General features: G+C 44.5%; 1 protein-coding gene across 1 annotated transcript in view; it reads left to right on the top strand.

Annotated features, from left to right (window-relative positions):
• The window catches only part of MPP4 (MAGUK p55 scaffold protein 4), a 40,002-nt gene that overhangs the window by 15,693 nt on the left and 4,473 nt on the right, over window positions 1-19,836 (top strand). The window contains exons 11-21 of the mRNA XM_013062345.2: window positions 163-359; window positions 3,378-3,442; window positions 5,565-5,582; window positions 7,013-7,015; window positions 7,683-7,718; window positions 9,879-9,899; window positions 11,522-11,536; window positions 12,900-12,941; window positions 14,723-14,893; window positions 16,460-16,540; window positions 19,596-19,689. Coding sequence (XP_012917799.2) covers window positions 163-359; window positions 3,378-3,442; window positions 5,565-5,582; window positions 7,013-7,015; window positions 7,683-7,718; window positions 9,879-9,899; window positions 11,522-11,536; window positions 12,900-12,941; window positions 14,723-14,893; window positions 16,460-16,540; window positions 19,596-19,689 — 743 coding nt within the window. The remainder of the gene's footprint in view (window positions 1-162; window positions 360-3,377; window positions 3,443-5,564; window positions 5,583-7,012; window positions 7,016-7,682; window positions 7,719-9,878; window positions 9,900-11,521; window positions 11,537-12,899; window positions 12,942-14,722; window positions 14,894-16,459; window positions 16,541-19,595; window positions 19,690-19,836) is intronic.

Genomic DNA, 19,836 nt, shown 5'->3' with positions numbered 1-19,836 from the left:
CCATGGATCTTAGGACTCAGTTAAAGAGGCAGGCTCTCCCTTTTGGAGAATATGGGGAGACAAGACAGCAACAGCAGGTAGAAGAGTGGGGAAATGGTTTCAAGTCTTGACAGCCCATGGCCAAGGGTTCTTTTGATGGGGACATTTTGCACCTGCTGTCAGGTGTATGTTCGCGCCATGACGGAGTACTGGCCCCAGGAGGATCCCGCCATCCCCTGCATGGACGCAGGGTTGCCTTTCCAGAAGGGGGACATCCTTCAGATTGTGGACCAGAATGATGCCCTCTGGTGGCAGGCCCGGAAAATCTCAGACCTTGGTACCTGTGCTGGCCTGATACCTTCTAACCACCTTCTGAAGAGGTAAGAAAATTCTCACTCCTGGACTCAGGACTGAGCCTTCAGGAAATAAAATGTTTTCTCAGGCTTCTGTTACTGCAGTTAAGATGGGGTGAAGGGAGAGAAGTGGATGGATAAACACATACACTGGCCTCTTAATCCAAAAGTCAACTTATCCACATACCTTAAGCATCTTAAATACCAAGGAGATCGGCTAGAAAAGAGAGAAAAGCACTTGTGAAACTCAAACGTAAGAAGATAATTCTAACTCTCTCTATTAGTCATTCAAGGCTGAGCTGACTCCTCGGCTATTGAATCTGAACCCATGACCCTCACTTTTGTGTTCTTGAGGTCCAAGGGAATGAGTAAGGGTAGAAGATAGGAAAAGGTCCAAGGCTCAGCGAATGTTAAGAAGTCAAAGAAGGAAAGGAGCCAACAATAGAGATTAAGAAGGAGAGACCAATGAGGCAGGATGAAAATCAACCACGTCAGCTGCCGTAGAGAGGACTGAGAAGTCACCATTGGATCTGGTAATATGACAGTCACAGGGGATCTCAATAAAAGCAATTTCAATGGAGGGTTGGGACCAAAGACCTAGCAATGTGGGATTTGAAGAAATTGATGGCATGAGACCTTTTACTACAAAGCAGAGCAGAGCAGTGGAGATACAGCTGGGAAAGTGGAATGGTAGGGGAGAACTTTTTTAGATGAGGTTCATAATGCTGGTGGGAACAGTTCAGTGACAGGGAAAACTTTTATGAGAGAGAAAAAAGAGAAAAGAATTGTCAATGTCTTTGAGCAGACAGAAGGAGAGATAATCTAGTACAGTTGACATTTGAGCAACGTAGGGATTAGAGGTGCTGACCCCTTATGCAGTCAGAAATCTGTATATGACTTCTAACCCCCCCAAACCTAGCTACTGAGAGCCTACAATTGATCAGTAATGTAAACAGTGGATTCACACATATTCTGTGTGTGAATGTATTATATATTGTATTCTTAGAATGAACTAATCTCGAGAAAAGAAAATATCCACAGGAAAATCATAAGGAAGAGAAAATACATTTACAATACTGTACTATATTTATTGAAAAAAATCCATGTATAAGTGGGCCTGTTTAAAGGTCAATGATGTGATGGGCGCCTGGGTGGCTCAGTGGGTTAAGTTGCTGCCTTCGGCTCAGGTCATGATCTCAGGGTCCTGGGATCGAGGCCCGCATGGACTCTTTGCTCAGTGGGTATCCTGCTTCCCTCTCTCTCTCTCTCTGCCTGCCTCTCTACTTGTGATCTATCTCTGTCAAATAAATAAATAAAATCTTAAAAAAAAAAGGTCAATGAGGTGCAAGCAGAGGGGTTGACCTTATACGGGATCATAAACAGTAACAGTAACAGTAGAGAATCCTGAGTGTGTGGACACGGATATTGTGGGAGCTTGTGGAAGTTCTGGGTTAACCACTGTGATTTCCTCAGTGAAATAAGAAGTGATGTCATAAGCTGAGAATAAGGATGGATAAGGAGGTGCTGGGAAGAAGAGAGTAGAAAGTTCGACATTTTCTATGAGAACCTGCCAGCAGATGCATTAGGTAAATATAGTACAGTCAGCATGATTGGCCCACGCAAGGTTAAATGTCATGCATTTGAAATGATTCCGGTTCACTTCCTGGTGGACAGGTCCGGATGAGGCAGAATTGGATTTAACAGTAAATCTAGAAAAGGGCATGGGAGTGTTGTAATGATGGACCCTGATGCTCAAGCTAGTAAGGAGAGAAATGAGGGAGTAAGAGTCCGTGGAAAGGAAGTAAGATAATGGGTTATAGGTGCACAGGAGGTTAGCAGATTGTTGGGGCTGGGAAGGCAGGGGGTGATGGGAGAAGAAAGGGATGCTGGAAGGTGAGACTGAGCTACTGATACTGAAAAGGTCTGGGCTGGGACACTGGGAGGCACTGGCTGAGGCTGAATGAATCCTGAGTAAGAACTGGAAGGAAAATCATGCCAGAATCATGTTGAGAGCGTGAGAGTGAGTAGGCATGATCTGGAGAAGGCCAAGACCCCACCTCCGGCCCGTGGAGCCAAGGCCAAGTGCACTGAGTGGTGGGCTGGAGGCAGCTCCCAGAGCCCGTGTGCTCTGTCCTGGTGTCCTCAGTCAGCGAGGTCAGGTGGCAGCTGGAAATCAGCCACCAGGAGAGTACTAACTTGAGAGACATCAGCAGAGCAGCTCATCTGCTCCAGCCAGTCCTGCAGAGCTGGTTGACCAGCAGCCCACTGGCGGTGGGAGAGGAAACTAGCCACCTCTTGAAGGGTACAGGGGAGCAGCCCCCTTAGGAGTCCCGGGCTTGGGTTAGAGCAAGGCAAAGGGGCTCACTCACTCACGGTAGAGGCTGAAGTCAGGGAGACTCGGGGAAGGACTGACCCCGAGATCTACCCGGTGTGGAGAAGAGCTTGGGGTGGGGGTGGGCGAAGCCTGACAGGAATTAACGTGCAGAGGATAAGGGATGACCCGAACGTAGGAGCTGCCACAAACAAGGCTAAAGCACTCATGAGATTAGTCCTTACGGCCTGGTGGGGGCCTTGCAAGGTGCCCACAGAAATGACAGCTTTACTGGCTTAGTGCACAAGGAGCAAAATCCACGTGGCTCTAAGGGAACTGGAGAGCACCCCCAGCCCAGGACAGGGCGGTTGGGTGGGGGTGTGGGGGTGGGCCGGGACAGGCTGTGAAGACTCAGAGGCAAGGGTGAGGCAGGTGAAGAAGTGGGAGAAGCAGGGGCCTCTGGGCCAGGGACCGAAGCCCTGGGGCTTGTGAGCTCTCCATCACCGCAGGATTTTCAGCAGAAGTCAGAGTTGCTCTGGAAGGATCCTGTGAGGCAGGAAAAGAGTACTGAGAAAGCCTGTGTATTTGGAGACTATTTGGGGATGTGTTTGGAGAAGAAACTTCCATCTTCCCATGGGTGGAGGCAGCAGAGTTCTAGGAAACACTGAATCTGATTCACCTGGGTTGACCTGGGTTGACTTTTCCCCCCTCACGGTGTATTTCTTTGTGCACAGGAAGCAACGGGAGTTCTGGTGGTCTCAGCCGTACCAGCCCCCCAGCGGTCTCAAACCCACCATATGTGAGTGTGCTGATAGCTTGAACCCAGTGTGCGCGTCACGGGAAGCCTGCTCCTTCTCTCCCAGGGCTGCCTTCCTGCCCGGGAGAGGATCCCTAAATGCTCCCCCCCCCCCCGCCCCGACTGCCCAGATAACCTCCTGCGGCCATCTGAAGTCCTACTCTGTACCTCCTTTCCTTTGGCTTTAGAAGACAATGCAAATAAATGTTCCAATGTCGGTGACACCTTCCAGGATGGTTCCCCAGCTTGGAGTCCCCCACGATTCTGCAGCTAACATGCACCTTACAGCCGTGCTGGGGAGGGAGGCATGGGGGGGGGTGTGTCAATTTCATGCTCTTCAGAAGCTCAGCTGAGCAGCGATGTGTGTCTTTGATGAATAAATGTGAGACTGAATTATTACTTAATCCAGGCAGCTTGCTGGCTAGACAGTATTATTCAAATGGCAGCGGGGGAGGGGTGGTGGTTAGTAAGGCATCCATGGTGACAAATGCTTGTAAACTCCTTCCTGCCTTAATAGGTGGGGGCTGCCCCGGCAGAGCTCAGCGGGGACCGGCTGGGTGAGGCCCTTCAGAAATGGCCCTCACCCCAGGCCCCTGGAAAGGGGGAAGGGAGGAGATGCACCAGGTGGAGGGAGAGGCGCCTGGCAGGAGGCTGTGTGGGAAGAGTGCAGACAGTAGGGGCGGTGTCACAGATCAGCCCTGGCTAGTCCTCGGTCACTTTATTACTCACTTGTCTCGGCCCCGCATGGGGTTTTCTTTTCTTTTTCTTTTGAAACCTTGTGATGACAACTACAGAGAGAGTTTTGAAAGAAGAAAACCCTCTCATGAATCCTTCAACCTGGTAGTGTTTTCATATGACCTTATGGATACATATCTTACAGCCTTCGCGGACAGCAGGAGTGCCGCTTCCTATCTTTTTTTAACCTAATTTTTTTTTTAAGATTTTATTTATTTATTTGACAGAGAGAGATCACAAGTAGGCAGAGGCAGGCAGAGAGAGAGGGAAGCAGGCTCCCCGCTGAGCAGAGCTCGATGCAGGGCTCGATCCCAGGATCCTGGGAACAGACCTGAGCCGAACGCAGAGGCTTTAACCCACTGAGCCACCCAGGGGCCCCTAACCTAACATTTTATGAGAAACATTTTTCATGATATGATCGTCATAGTGGTATGTTAGTTATTTCTCCTGTGTTTTGGAAAAGTTTTTTGGTTTTTGGTTTTCGTTTTTTTACCAAACCAGATTGAAGTGCTTCTTTAATTCGGTTTCCTACTTCATTTCTCAAAGGCACCTGGAAAAGCTGCTGAAGCTACTGATCTAGCATGACCCCCCGGGTGATGTTTAATTTGCTTGTGTAGCCTCAGTGCGATTTACGTTAGACGTTTGGAAAAGTCCATCCTGAGAAAGAATTTGCAGCCCCTATTATTATACTCTGATATCTCTGAGTCCAAGAGCCCCAAGGATGGAGCTGCTGACTTGAAGGCTCACAGTGTTGTTTCTGAAGGAGTGTGATCAGTTTCTAAACTATTACGTCATTTCTTTTCTTTTAACTGTTGTAGATGGTGCTGCCAGAGTATTATTTTGTACCTTTCTGTTTCATGTTACCATAGGGAGAAAATAATCTAAGGGAGAGGTTATTGAGTTCAAAGGTATAGGCAATTTTATTTCACTTTAAGGGAAAATGTGCAGATCACTATTAAAAATATATTTACTGAAGACGCACATACACTTGATCCGTTGCCTCTGTTTTCTTCCTCCCTCCCTCCTTTCCTCCATTCCTCTCTCCTTCCTTTTATTCCAGTCAAAATTTGAATTCCTAAAATATAATGCAAGTGCATTAACTCAGAGATGAGTAGAATACAGCCCTTACAGAACTTTAGTGTGGGAAGGGAGTGGGTTTGCCGGAAGCAAGTTTTCCATTTCCAGCAAGATCCATAAATGAATAAGTTTCTGTAGGATATTCATTTATCATTCCATTACCAAATCTCTACCAAATTTCTATAGATTAAGCCCAGAATATCAATTGTTATAATTTTGGCACTTCACTTTTCTTATTATAAGTTAACCTGAAAAACTATAGCATTAACCAATGTGCTCTTTTTTTCTGTTTTCATTATTTGTCTGTACCCAGCAATTTCTATGGAAGATGGTAAGAAATGGTATTTAAAAAAAAAAAAAAAAAAAAAAAAAAACCTCCAAAGTCTTACAGAAATTCTGTATAGTTTTCTTAATTCACTTCAGTGCAGGTTAGCTATTTATTAAGCTCTTCCTGTATACCTAGTAGTGTGCTAATTTGCAAAAGAGATGTCAGTAAACAGAGAGCACACATGGTATAATTGTTCTAGGACTGAGGAATAGGAGAAAAGAGAGAGAACATTTAGATGCAGCTCATGGTAAAAATTCAGTAGAAGCTGTGACACTGGTTCACTGTTTTGTGTCAAATGTTTTAGATACATGGTCTTAAAAATAACCCTGTAAGGAATTGCGATCATTCCCATTTTATGGATGAAAAGATTGAGGTGGAGAGAAAGTAAGAATTTTGGGAGGTGTTACAGGCAGTGTAGTCTGGATTGAAGCTTCCGTCTGGAGGGCGCTGCCTGAAGGGACAATGGAACTTCCAGTTGTTATTTCTCCTTCTCCAAGCCCAGACACGTGGGGGACTCATTATGATGCCAAACACACACACACACACACACACTCACAAAAGCAAGAAAAGCAAGAAAGGTGCCATCTGCTTGTGGAGGGGGAGAGAAGAAAGAGGAGCAGTCCCCTAGCTACTCCCCTATTTCAGTTCTGAAATTAGAAAGGGTACAGGGAACATGGGCAGGCTTTGGAGAGCCTGGGTCTCTGTGGCCTTGGTGGGTAACAAACCCACTGTCTTAGTCCGCTCAGGCCGCCATCACAAGACACCACAGACTGGGTGTCTTGAACAACAGACACTTATTTGTTCACAGTTATGAAAGCCTGAAGTCCAAGATCAAGATTCAGTGGGTCTGCTTTCTGGTGAGGCTTCTTTCTGGGTTGCAGATGACTTCCTGTCCTTTTGGGCTAGGGCCCCAATAGTATGACCTCCTTCAACCTTAAAGACCCTGTCTCCAAATATGGCTGTACTGGGGGCTAGAACTTCAACATACAAATTCAGGAGGGATACAAATCAGTCCATAACACCTACCTGTGCCAACGGTATGGAATTGTTGTTTTGAGAGAGTAAAATCAGTGTCTTAGATCCCCGAGTTGCAAGTTAGAAAAATCAGGGTTCCTTGTGCCGTTTTTAGAAATTCACTCCTGTCCTCTGTAAAACAGGAATACTAATTGTAGTTTTCCTTTGCTTAGAAAACAAAACCAATAACACACAAATCCTCTAGTGATGTCTTGGGAACTAATGGATCAGCTGTTATTATAAAATACTGACCTGAAAAATAATCTTTCAATAAATGGAAGGAATTGAATGGTAGCTATGGTACGCATAAGCAAAGGCCCAGAGGAGACCTGATGATGGCTACTCTAATGCGGGCACAAGACATGCAAAGGAAAGAAGTAGATGACAGCCTTCAGATTTGGGCTTGGGTCATGTTGTAGAGGGTTTTGGATATTAGGATAGGATGGGTGGTTTTAAAAATTATATTCTCTTATCCTGTTATAGATATCTCAGCTAAAGGTACAAATAGTTAACATTTATTGAGCACTTAGCATCTGTCTGAGCTTTTCATATATTATCTCAATGAATCCTCTCTTATATGGTAGGTATTTCTACCATGTCCATTTATAGATAGAAAACTGAAGCTTTAGATAAACTAATTCGCTCACTCAAAAAGATGATTTTTTTTTTTTAGATTTTATTTATTTGTCAGAGAGAGAGAGAGCACAATCAAGAGGAGCAACAGCAGGAGAGGGAGAAGCAGACTCCCTGCTGAGCAGAGAGCCTGATGTGGGACTTGATCTCAGGACCCTGGGATCATGACCTGAGCCAAAGGCAGTCGCTTAACTGACTGAGTTATCCAGATGTCCCAAAAAGTTGATGCTTTTAAAATTTTTACCATTTTTTGTTATGTAGCCTTCTATACCATAGATTTTCATTTTCATTTATTACAGTGGAGTCCTTTGCTCCGAGTGAGTGAGCATGAGGGATAGTTGTCAGAGTATCGTTATCATAAAATGGTCTTGCACTGACATAAGTCTGTACATTGGGAATTTTGTTTGTGGTACGGATACATTTTAAGTTTGTTTTTCCCTTTCCATCCTCTTTTAGATGACATGAAAATTGATGAGAAGTGTGTGGAAGCAGGTAACATTTCCTCTTGACAGATTTACCACCAGAAGGAATATGAAGCGTCTTAGCTGTAGATTTTCGGAAGCAGAGTTAGCCAAATGGGGCCCCAGCCCTTTCCTCTGGAAGTAATGTGTAAAATGAACTCCTCCTGTCCCATGGTCCTGGCACTTGGAAGGGAGGCACAGCTATGAAAAGGTCTCCAGGCTCCAAACCAACCTTCTAGAAAGTGTTCTAGAAAGGAGTGTCTTGGAAATGATCACAGGAACACTTAGTAATACTCAGGTGTTACATTCAGTAACATTCAGGCGGAATGTCTGGAAACCGCCATGCTCTTTATAAAATACTATAAAATATTGAAATGCCAATTTTTAAAAAGCAACATATATTTTTTGTTATTGTTTGGTAACATATGATAGATTCTAGTATAGATAATTAGTAGTGGGTTCCAAATTTTTGAGAAATGTATGAAAACTTTTTATGTTTCTACACTTAATTTTTTTTGGAAGTTGGGAAAAGATGTCCCTAGTTTAGTGGCAGAACTAAGATTGGCTAAAGAATCAGGAGGGTAATGCTAGAAGACTATTGGAAAGGCTTTAGTCTGAGAGGTCAATTTGTCTTGGCTTTCTGGGCTCATCTAGTTTTTAGAAATTAAAGAGCAATATGAAATCTTTAAATAGTGGATATTTGAAAGATTCATATATACTTCCCAGAACAACTACAAAATAATGCTGACACCATGTTTATCCTATCAAGTATACATTCTGGTTGTTTTTTTTTAAACTTCCACCAATATTCATTTCTTTCTCTAATTTAAATCTTTTATTAGGTACTATATTCACATGCTTTAAAATTCAAAAACTACAAAAGTACAGAGTTCCCTTTCCCTGCTTCCTTACTCAGTTTTATTTCTCGAGGCAATAAATGCTCTCAATTTCTTGCAGATCCCTCCAGACATATTCTGTGCACATAAAAACAATGCTGTATATTTTTTTCTCCTCTCCCCACCATCATCCTCACCATTTCTTTTTTTTAAAAAAGCACCTTTAAAAATAAAGACTTTTTTGATGGTACACACTACACGCTGTTCTGTTCCTGGCTTTTTTTTCCTTAGTGTTATCTATGATTTCATCCTAGCACTTAAAGAGCCTCCTCATTTGTTTTTAATAGCTTATTGGTGAGGTTAATTATTGTGCATTTATGCAATCACTTATCCATAGACATTTGAGTTATGGCCAGTCTTTTCCATTACAAGCAGTGCTACAATGAACAGCATTGCAAACGCATTATCTAACACCTGGCCGAGTATGTTCTCAGTGCACTCTGGTCTGATCCAAGGACACACGCTTTGGTAATGTCGCTACGTACTTCAAACTGCTCTCCACATACATTCTTGTTTCTTAGTCCTTAATATCTCTTTAAACTACTAATAAGAACTGTGTTTTTTTTTTTTAAGATTTTATTTATTTAGGCAGAGAGAGAGAGTGAGAGAGAGAACACAGCAGGGGGAGTGGAAGAGGGAGAAGCAAGCTTCCCACTGAGCAGAGATCCTGATGTGGGGCTCGATCCCAGGACCCTGGGACCATGACTTGAGTCCAAGGCAGACGTTTAACGACTGAGCCACCCAGGCGCCCCGCTAATGAGAACTGTTTGACTGATGAGGAAGTTGATTAATATAGAATCTTTCCTTGACACCTAGACAAGCCTATCCAGTCAAACCATTTATATACTCTTTCTCCTCACCCCACTCCTGTTGCTTATGCCCTACCCCCTCCAAAATCTTCAGGTGGGGAAGTCCCCTCTCCCCCTGCAAGCCTTCTCACTGCAACCCTGTGCGCTGTCTGATGTCCATTGGCACTTCCTGTGACATTCTACCTTTCTCTCCCCTGAGCCTCTTTTACATTCTCTTTATTCTCTTCTATTTTATTTATTTTAAGCTCCTGCAGCACCCGTGCTTGCTGTTGTGGCCCCACTGCTTAACACCATGTATCTCATTTAAGGTTCTAATATGCCAGAGAGACCCCACGGACTTGGCCTTGATTTAGGAAAGAATTTCAAGAAGTTGGTGTGTCCACAGAAGCATAGGGTTGGGGAATTAGACTATTAAAATATAGACTCAGTACAGATTGTACTATAATCACACATTTGGTGTTATTTTTTCTCCATGGGAAACTATAGATGAAGAAACATTTGAATCCGGTAAGTAAAAAATGAGTCTTTGGTGTTGATTTTTAAGAGTCTGTTCTACATTTTGGTATATTTTAACCCATATTTAGGGACATCATACGATGATTGTTTAAATATCTCAACAGTATGGTTGTGAGATATTATATTCTTTGCCCTCATTGGTGCTTCTTATGAGGGACATTTTGGGGCTCTGTGGGATGGGCAGATAGAGCTGGGAAGTATGCACATAACCGGATAACTTCCCACTTACGTTGATTCTAAATTTCCCGTTTTTAGTTAGATAGTTGGTCTGTTTATTTGTCAGAGAGAGAGAGAGGGAGGGAGCACAAGCAGGGGGAGCAGCAGCAGGAGAGGGAGAAGCAGATTCCACTGGACACGTGGCTCTGTGTTCGGGACTGGCTTAATTTTTATTGCCTCTGGATCATAGTCTTCCTTTGCTCTATGTTCAACTCCTCATTTTTCTGGAAGACAGTCTAACACATGAACACCATGGCTGAGGCCCAGAGGTATTTGTGGCATCTGTGGACGGAGAGGCGGTCCGGGGGAGTGGGTAAAGCCAGGGACTGGAGCCAGGCTGTCCCAGTAGAATCCCTCTCCGTGACTCATTACCTGTGGGTCTTCCTTCATGTCACCCCCCTGCCTCACATCTAAAGCAAGAAAAATAACTTATACAAGTAAAGTGCTTAGGATGTTAGCGGTACACAGAGCGTAGCTAGCATTGTTCGGCCTCTCGCTCTGGACGGGCATTCTGCAGCCACCTCTCTAATCACTGCAGAGGAACACGTGAAGCCCCCCCTTAGTTACTGGGCGATGCCCCTTCTGGACCCCTCTTAGTCAAAAGATTGAGAATGTCCCTGTACCTTCTGAACCCAACTCACTGAAGAGGTCATTTAAGGAACAATGAGCCCCCAGCTGGCAGGTTTCCTAAGTAAGTATCTCTTGATATTTATTCATGATGCTTAATTCTGTTACTTAGAGCTCTAAGTGGGTCCTTCCGTCTCTTTGGTTTGGGGCTCAAGTCTTCTCTGAATGTGGTACCCTGTGACCTCCTCGCATTTTTCAGGGGGTGTTGATATAGTCTAATTAGGAATGCCATTAAAAACAAAGCAATGGGTGTTTTAAGACATCTAGAAAATGCTTTGTGTTCAGTTCCCCCGTCTCCAGTGGAGCAGCTGGAGAAGTCCGTGTGTCACTGGACCCAGTGAGAGGTGAAGGAGAATGCTCAGGCCAGAGGCTGCCTGCCCGAGGGCCACTTCACAGGACTGCGTATGGCCTCTGGGAGAGGAGAGAGGAGGCTCACAGCAGTTGCCTTCCTATAATTTCTCTCCCTCTCAAGCCCTATTTTGTGCCAACCAGTAAAGAGAAGTCTCCCCAGACAAAAAGCCCTCAGAGAGAATGTAAGTAAGCTGCAGAAAAAGTTATTGTTCCCCGAGCAGCACAGTCGGTCCAATGAGTCCCCAGCCCCCAGCCATGTGTATGTCGCTCATTCGCTGTCCCAGGCCGACCCCCGAGTTACAGCCTGCTCTAGGGGTGACCTGAATGCCTTGCTTTTGTGTTGGTCTTTATGGGCTGGTCAATTTGATCATCTCAAAGGCGTAACTTTTTCCTGTTTCTTCACTCACGCAAATATCCAGAGGAGCTTTCAGAAGGTAATTGTTTGTTTTCATGTTCTGGACAAGCCACCTTGAACTATAGTTAAGATCTTGCAGTGCTTCAATGTGCGTGCGTGACAGGATACATTTTAAGATAATGTATTTTAAGGGTGAAATCAGTGGTGAGATATTCAATTTCATAGAAGAATATTTAAAAATGAACAATGAAAAGTAGTTAAGCTATGAATATATCCTTAATATATTAAGGATATATTCAGAGCACTTCCGTAAAAGACTCTTAACTACAGAGAACAGACTGAGGGTTGCTGGAGGGGGGGGGGGGAGATGGGTCTGGGGATGGGTGAAATGGGGGATGGGTATCAAGGAGTGTACTTGTGCTGAGAACTGGGTGTATATGTAAGTGATGAATCACTAAATTCTACTCCTGAAACCAATGTTACATGATATGTTAGCTAAGTAGAATTTAAATAAAAATTTGAAAAAGAAAAAAAAATCTTAAAAAAAAACCTTACTGACATATTTCAGTTAGAAAAATGTGCTTACTTATCAGATGATGGGATTGATATTGGTGTGTTTTCTTTGTATTTTAAAATATATGTTTTTTAAAAAGAAGAAAAGGTTGTATATGTTAATTCATTCTACAGACAATGGCTCTTTATATATTTCAGTGATCAGAACAGAGTTGCCTAAGTGAAAAGGAACATGTATCTGTAAAAAGTAATTTGAAAATGACATTTTTATAACAGCTTTTTTTTTTTCCCCTGGAGTTTTAAGAATTTTTATGAGACCCCAGTAGAAGCAGAGGTGGAATTTAAATAAGTTCTAGGTGCTTCAGTCCCCCTGGGATCAGTGTTCCTCAGCCTTGTCCCTCAGATTCCTGGACAGTCAGAAACAATTAGCAACCATAAAGCAAATACTAATTTTGTACAGAATAAACCATTTTATCAGGGAGAAAATAAAAACCCATCTTTAACAAAAGGACTAATTATAGGTCCTGCAGAACACCATTTCTACAGTTGAAGCCAAAGCCAGTTTACCTGTTCTCTTCTTTAAGACAGCGTTCGTTGGGCCTGTTTAACAATGTATACCTAAATTTATTTGTTTTTATGTGACTCAGTATCTTTCTTGTCACTTTAAACCAGTGTAAAATAGCTTTTTGTTTCAATTGTACTTGACAGAATATATTCAGTGTTTTGGTAAAATTCTGAAGAGTTTTCACATAGTTTGGTGCATGTGAGAGACTGGAAAATGGCAAGAAGCCATTCAAGATTAATTCAGCTGTACTGACGTCTACTGAAATGTGTCACTTGCAGATCTGAAGATAATTTCATGCCTCTGTTCTAAGTAAACTTCTCCTTCTCCTTCACATATTCTGTTCGGGCCATTCTCTGTGTTCCAGACAAGGAGGAATTTGTTGGCTCCGGTCAGAAGTTCTTTATCGGTAGGTAATGATTAATAAGAGGCCGGTCATTGTCACTTGTCAAGTTTTATTCATACCATCTTGACTCTCCTGAAAGCTTCTTTTGCGGATGAACATTTCCAGACTTGTTCTTTGTTCTGTTTTCCCTCTATCCTCCAACTCGTTTTTTGGATCAATATTCTGCTGTGTTGATCATTCATTAGAATTCATCTATTTTCCACTGGATATGTCTTAATTATTCATTACAAATCTTTGGTTCTCTTCCAGACTGTTCCATGATATACTTATGTTACTCAAAAGAGACCCATTCTCTGACTACTAAACTTGGTTTTGATGGCCACATTTCTGTCAACTGGGCAGAGCTTTCTGAAGGATCCATTTAAAGGCTCACGCAAACCCATGCTGAGCTTCCTCCAAAAGACAGCAGGGTCTGTAAAGTGAAATGTTGGTTACTCAGGCCTAAATATACATTGGAATCATTGAGAGAGCTTTAAAAACAAAACAAAACAAAAAAACCCATGAGGCCACTTTTCTGATCTCTTTGGAATAACTCAGCCCGAATGCCATTAGGTAGGCCACAGGAGCAGGCGTACACAAAGGTGGAGAAGCAGCAGCCTGGGGAGGGGCATCACTGAACGGTGTGAGGAGAGCGTCTGTGCGGGGAACGTTGTTGACTGGTACAGGGTGTCAGGGCCAGAGCAAGGTGAGGAGGACTGTGGCCATCACTTGGGTTCTGACACCTTGCAGCCTCTACAAAGATGGCGTCCTCACCTCGTGTGGGCTCTGACACTTTCTGCTAGGTTGCCAATGTCACTTGTCCCTTGTCCTGCACAGGTGCTCGTGACCAATACAGTAAGTAAATGTACTGAGGACGATTAGGTTTCTCAGTGTTAGAGAAAGGAGTTACACAGGCAGTGAGGGTGGGGACAGGTGGCTGGAATGGATCCTGTGGTGTTGACTTGGCATTGGTGGTATTGGTGTGAACTCATGGTGTTCGACATAGATAGATAGATATAGTGCACGTGTGTGTGTGTGTGTGTGTGTGTGTTTATATACACAAAGAGTCCCGAGCTGTACCTCAGGGAAGGACCTGGGAACAGCAACAGAGGACTTCTTCAGAAACATAAACCATGTCACACCCATTTCTCCACCACCCAGTGACTTCTCAGTCCCCGTGAACCACAATCCAACACGGGGCTGGAGCCCGCGGCCACCGCCCCGGCTTCCTCTCCAGCCTGCCCCGCTCGGGCCTCCTTGTGCTTCCCCCTCATTCCCGGGGCCCTCCTTTCTCCGCACCTGAGCGCTTGCTGTTCCCTTAGCCTGGGTTGCTTTTCCCCCAGACGCCGCCTCACCTGGCTCCAGCGCTTCACTCTCCCGCCCGCTCGACGTCAGCGTTTCACACCCGCTGTGCTTGCACCACCGGCGGCGGAAGCTCCGCCATCGCTCTCGATGCCCGGACCCTTCTAAGCACTTATTTTTATCGATGTGTTTACTTTCCTCTCTCCTCCTCCATGAAACGTAAACATCAGGAGTAAACGGTTTGAGGTGATCGGCCCCCGGGAGGCCCAGCCCCCGGCGCCTGCGGTGGGCCCTGGGTGCCGCGGAGGCAACACGGGCGGGAGGAGGGGGCGCGACCCGCTCTTCTTCCCTCGCGCCGCGTCTGACTTCCGGCCTGCCGACGGACGGCCGCGAGGAAGCTCCGTCGCACTCGGCCGCGCGGCCCCCGAAGGCTCCGTCAGGCGTGGCGGGGTCGGGCTGTCCCCCGGCTGCTCGTGACGTCCCGCGCCTTCCCACCCCCGCAGCTGGCTTCCGCCGCAGCATGCGCCTCTGTCGCCGCAAGTCGCACCTGGGCCAGCTGCGCGCCGGCCTGGGCGGTGGGGGCGGCGGCCTCCCCGCGCCCGGCGCGCCCTACGAGGAGGTGGTCCGGTACCAGCGCCGCCCGTCGGAGCAGCACCGCCTCGTCGTGCTGGTCGGTACGTCCCTGCCCGCGGCGGCTGTCCGCCTCCCTCTGCGCGGCTCCTTCTCCACCGGGCAGTGTGGCCTTGTGGCCTTGGGAGTGGTGGCAACAGCAGCATTCTTTATCCCCTATAAACACCTAAAAAACAACAACAACAACAACAACAACAAAAACACCTGTTTTCTATGTAGGTGTTTATAAATAAAAAGGTGGTCCCACGCTTTTATGGACGACAGAGGAACGGCATGTGCCCGGCGCATGTGTACCGGGGTAATAACAGGCTGTATTATGATGAAGCTTGTCTTTTTTTTTTTTTTTAAGGTTTTATTTATTTATTTGACAGAGATCACAAGTAGGCAGGGAGGCAGAGGGGGAAGCAGGCTCCCCGCTGAACAGGGACCCCCGATGCGGGGCTCGATCCCAGGACCCTGAGACCATGACCTGAGCCAAAGGCAGAGGCTTAACCCACTGAGCCACCCAGGCGCCCCTTTAAAACCTGCTTAGGGTTCACTTTATAAGCGTAGGTGAGTAGTCCCCCAGACTGTATTATCAGTCTGTATCAGAAATAAGAATCTTTAAGATCTATTTCCCTGCGCCATTTGTAATCACCTTCCGTAGAGCAGTGTTTGGAGTCTTCTGGCCTGTGGCTCTGGCCCCGCGGAGCAGGGCAAGTACAGTGCGGGGGCACCTGCTTTCGCGCGCGCGAGCTCTGCGGACCAGGGCCTGCCGCAGTAGCAAGGCCGGTCTTGCGCGTGTCTGCGCATGCTCCAACTGTGACCCGAGAGAGGATGCTGTGGAGCAGGATAGCGCGCTTGCAGCCGGCCCGGCTGCAGAATCCGCAGGGCTCCGTGCAAACCGAAAATGCTAGAGCTTATGATGAACATTCCGGGGCGCCTGGGTGGCACAGTGGGGTAAGACCTCCACTCTTGGTTTCAGCTCAGGTCCTGATCTCGAGGTTGTGAGATGGAGCCTGGCGTCAGGTTCCCCGCTGGGCATGGAGTCTGCTTAAGATTCTCTCTCCCCCTGCCTCTTCCCCTCGTGCTCTCTCCATCTCTCTCTCTGAAATAAATAAATACATCTTAAAAAAACAAAAAAGTTTAACATTTCAATATGGCAAAGCAAAAGCATTAAGCCTAAGCACGGACCCTATGTAACTGTTTGAATTCAGCCCTGACTCGAGTTAGACACGGGGTGCTGATTCTCAGAACTGGTAATTCGAGGGGCTGATTTCGGGGTTGTGATGTGATAAACACTTCGTTTGCCGGGAAAGTTAGATTGTCTCAGATTATCTGAAATGAGGCCAGGCAGTTCTCCCAACATTAGATTACTTCGCTGGGGTGACCGGTTCCTGTAACTCCCCAGCTGATTCCTGGGATGTGGAAGAAGTGTGGGTTACTCCCTGGGTCCCCAGGAAAATTCCCAAGAGCTTTCCGGAATTGTTTCCGTTTCTGAAAAGATATGTAATTTCCTGAAAAACATTTGCTCTCAGATGTCTTAAGTAGAAGTACTGAAATGATGATGTCACCACACAATTATATTTATCCACGTCTAATGATTTCTGTATGTGGCTTTTTGTGTTTAGGACCTTCTGGGGTTGGAGTCAATGAACTGAGAAGACAACTTATTGAACTTAATCCTGAGCAGTTCCAGAGTGCTGTGCCGCGTAGGTGTGCCTTTTCTTTCCTAGCGGTTCATGTTCTGGTCAAACTGTCTTTGCCTCGCAGATGCACTGATCTCATTTTAACTGTGCCATACCATCTTTGTTGTAAAAATAAAAGACACAAGGGGGTAGTCCTTATACAATATTTTGAACTGTATTTAAATAGAGGGAGTTGATTCATGGCCATGTTGCTGGCGAGGCTTTTAAAAGGTGACTGTCTCTTTTCCATTTCTTAACAATCATATAGATGACCCTTTAGGAAAACTAACAATATTTAGTAATAATAGCTAAGTCATAATAGTACTTACTATCTTCCGGGCACTGTGCCTGGCTCTTTAAATGCCCTATCTTATCTTAAAATTTTTAATATATGCAAAGGTAATTTTATGTAAACTGTAAGTGTGATCATACCAGGTAAGAGCAAGTACACGTGGGTGCTTTCCCTTCACTTCAGTTCCAGAGAGGAACTTAGAGAAACGAACAGAAAGCTTAGTGTTGTTCCCTGCAGTTTAGGGGACGAAGAAGACTGGTGTCAGAATTATACTTGAAAAATCTGAAGAGTTTAGAGCAACCAGGGGTGTGGCTGGGGAGTTGCTGCCCTTTTAGAACTCACAAATGATGAGCGGAAATAAAGATGGATACTCGGTGGTGGTGGCGGTGGTGGTAGGGTTTGCAGAATAACCCATGCGTCCTCCAGGAGAGCAGAGCCACATTTAAATGTCTGCCAAGTCTAAAAGAAACCTGTAGTATCCGGCATCAGCGTCAGCATCATTTTCCTGCTCTTTCCTCTCTTCTCTGCACTCCAGCCTTGGACAGACATAAAACTGGGGAGGAACAGTAGAAAGGCAATGAAAGGGAAGGGAAGAAGTGAATTCTACTTCCTTTCCTGACTTCTCGCTTTTCTGGCTGCAACTTTTGTGGCTGCAGCAAGTCAGAGCAGATGTCGGGAGGAGAAGCCCAAAATAGGAATGAAATTCACAATTTTGATTATTACATGGGAATGGAATTTCATTCCATTTTTATTGGTTATTTATAATATATAAATATATTTAGTATAAGTTATATTAAATATATAGATATAATAAATTTATTATTACTTTGAGACTGTGTTTTGTGGCACAAATGATGGTGGCCTTTTTTTTTTTTTTTTAAACTAAAAGTAATCAAAAGAGTCATGGTAACTGCTAGATTTTCATCCAGAGCCAGAAGAAGGTCAGTAGGTGACAGAAAACGTTGCCTTATGGTCACATACCTTAGCTTGTGCTTTGCAAACACTGTTCACACATGTAAGAATGGGCATTGATCCCCAGCACGAAAACTACAAAAGAAAGTGCCATTTGTCAAGAACGTAGATAAAAATAAAATTCCCACAGAACATAGAAGAATTATAAGAAGTATGGCTAGCCATCCTTCAAGGTGAGAAAATGTTGTGCATATTTTGCTTTTTAAACTGAGCGCATAGTTTTAAGTTTATGATGAATACCTCTACTTATGTGCCCGTTCACAGATTTTTTAACCCACCATATAAAATATAGGTAGAACCACGGAGGAGTCATCTTGGGTTTATATTTACATAGTTTATTATAACCTGAGAGCTATAGTGTTTTACTGGAATTTTTTTTCAGTATGAAGCTGTAGGAGAAGTGGCATAACTGTGGGAACTGTAAGGATCTGCAGAGAGGCTTTGCATAAAGAACAAAGCCAGGGCGTCTGGTGGCTCAGTTGCTTGAGCGTCTCTCTTGGTTTTGGCTCAGGTTGTGATCTTGGGGTCATGAGATCAAGTCCTGCCTTGGCTCTGCACCCAATGTGGTGTTTGTTTGAGATTCTTTTCCTCTCCCTCTGCCTCCCCACTGCTGCCCCCCACAAGTTGCCTGTGCACATGTACACTCTCTCTCTAAAATGAATGAACAAACTCCTTTAAAAAAAAGAAAAAAACAAAAATGACCCTCAGGTGACATTTGCCTTTTGAGCCTCTTGAATGTTCATAACGCCTTTCATCATTTAGGGCCTATTTCAAGCTCCTACTTGGTCATTCCCATGTGCTGGTGTTATCACGTGTTCATATATTTCATTCTTAAACTTTGGCAAATGCAAAGACACCATTGTTTCAATGAACATGGAGAAATTGTGGTAATGCAGATGAAGGGACTACCGGCTTTGCAATATACATAGGACACTGGGTTGGAACTGTGTTTTGCTCATCTTTGTGTTCAAAGAACTGAACATATCTGGGACAGAGGGAGTTGGTGCACATTCATTGAATAAATGGGTGAGCAGATAATGCATCACTTTTAGTTACTCAGTGAGCTCCTGTGTTCTGTACCTAGTACTATTTAAGTTGGAGAATATATAATAAAAGAATGGGACTGAATTCAGTCTCCACCAATCCTTCCCTTCTGGGGATCCCCCCAAATTAATCACCATCTCACTTAGCCATCAATACTTGGGGCAAGACTGCAGACTGTCATGGGATCTCTCCGTTTCAAATCAGAGACAATCTGGTGTAGCAGAAAATACTAGTCTAGGAGGAGTCAGAGCAGCTAGGCTCTTGTTTGCAACTTTGCTTTTCATTAGTCTGCATGTACAAGCAAGTTAGTGGCTCTCTAAAATCTTCAGTTATTTATTAGTAAACTTTGGATAATAACGTTTCATCTGGCTACGTGTGTGACAAATGAAACGGAATTTTGGGACATGCACTTGCTACACAGAAGATATCTTATGTGCTGGGGCCTTTAGGCCTCACACATCATTCACTCATGCCTGCTTTGAAGTAAGAGCCGGTACCCCTTAGGGCCTTCTCACCTGGCTTAACACCTGACACATTCATGTCCACACTATGAGCCCTTAGAAAAGGTTTCTAGATGAACTGATTTTGGTGTGAGAACTTCTTTCTTATCACCAATTCAGGATCCCTCATTTTGGTTCTAGCATTTTATTTATCTGTTTATGTATTCCTTTATTTATATTGATTGGACATCTTTATCCAAATGCATGTTGGTACTAAATCAAAACATTTTATAGATTCTAAAGCTTTTTTAAAAATTCCATATTTTGATAGATACCACTCGCTCCAAAAAGAGTTATGAAGTGGATGGACGTGAGTATCACTATGTGTCAAAAGAAGTATTTGAAAGCCTCGTGTATAGTCACAGGTAAACTAGATGTTCAGAATCTGGTTCTCCCCTTTGGTTATTTTACCTTCAAAAGAGATCTACTATTTTTATGCATTATCCAAAGCTCCCAGGATAATTCCTTTTTTTTCTGAAGAGTTAAACAAGGAAATGTAAACTGATACACTT

Source organism: Mustela putorius, unplaced genomic scaffold (assembly GCF_011764305.1).
Source record: "Mustela putorius furo isolate JIRA1106 unplaced genomic scaffold, ASM1176430v1.1 tig00000275_pilon_pilon_pilon, whole genome shotgun sequence".
NCBI lineage: Eukaryota > Metazoa > Chordata > Mammalia > Carnivora > Mustelidae > Mustela > Mustela putorius.
Note: the sequence above shows the minus strand (reverse complement) of the source record. Positions and strands in the feature narration are given on the sequence as shown.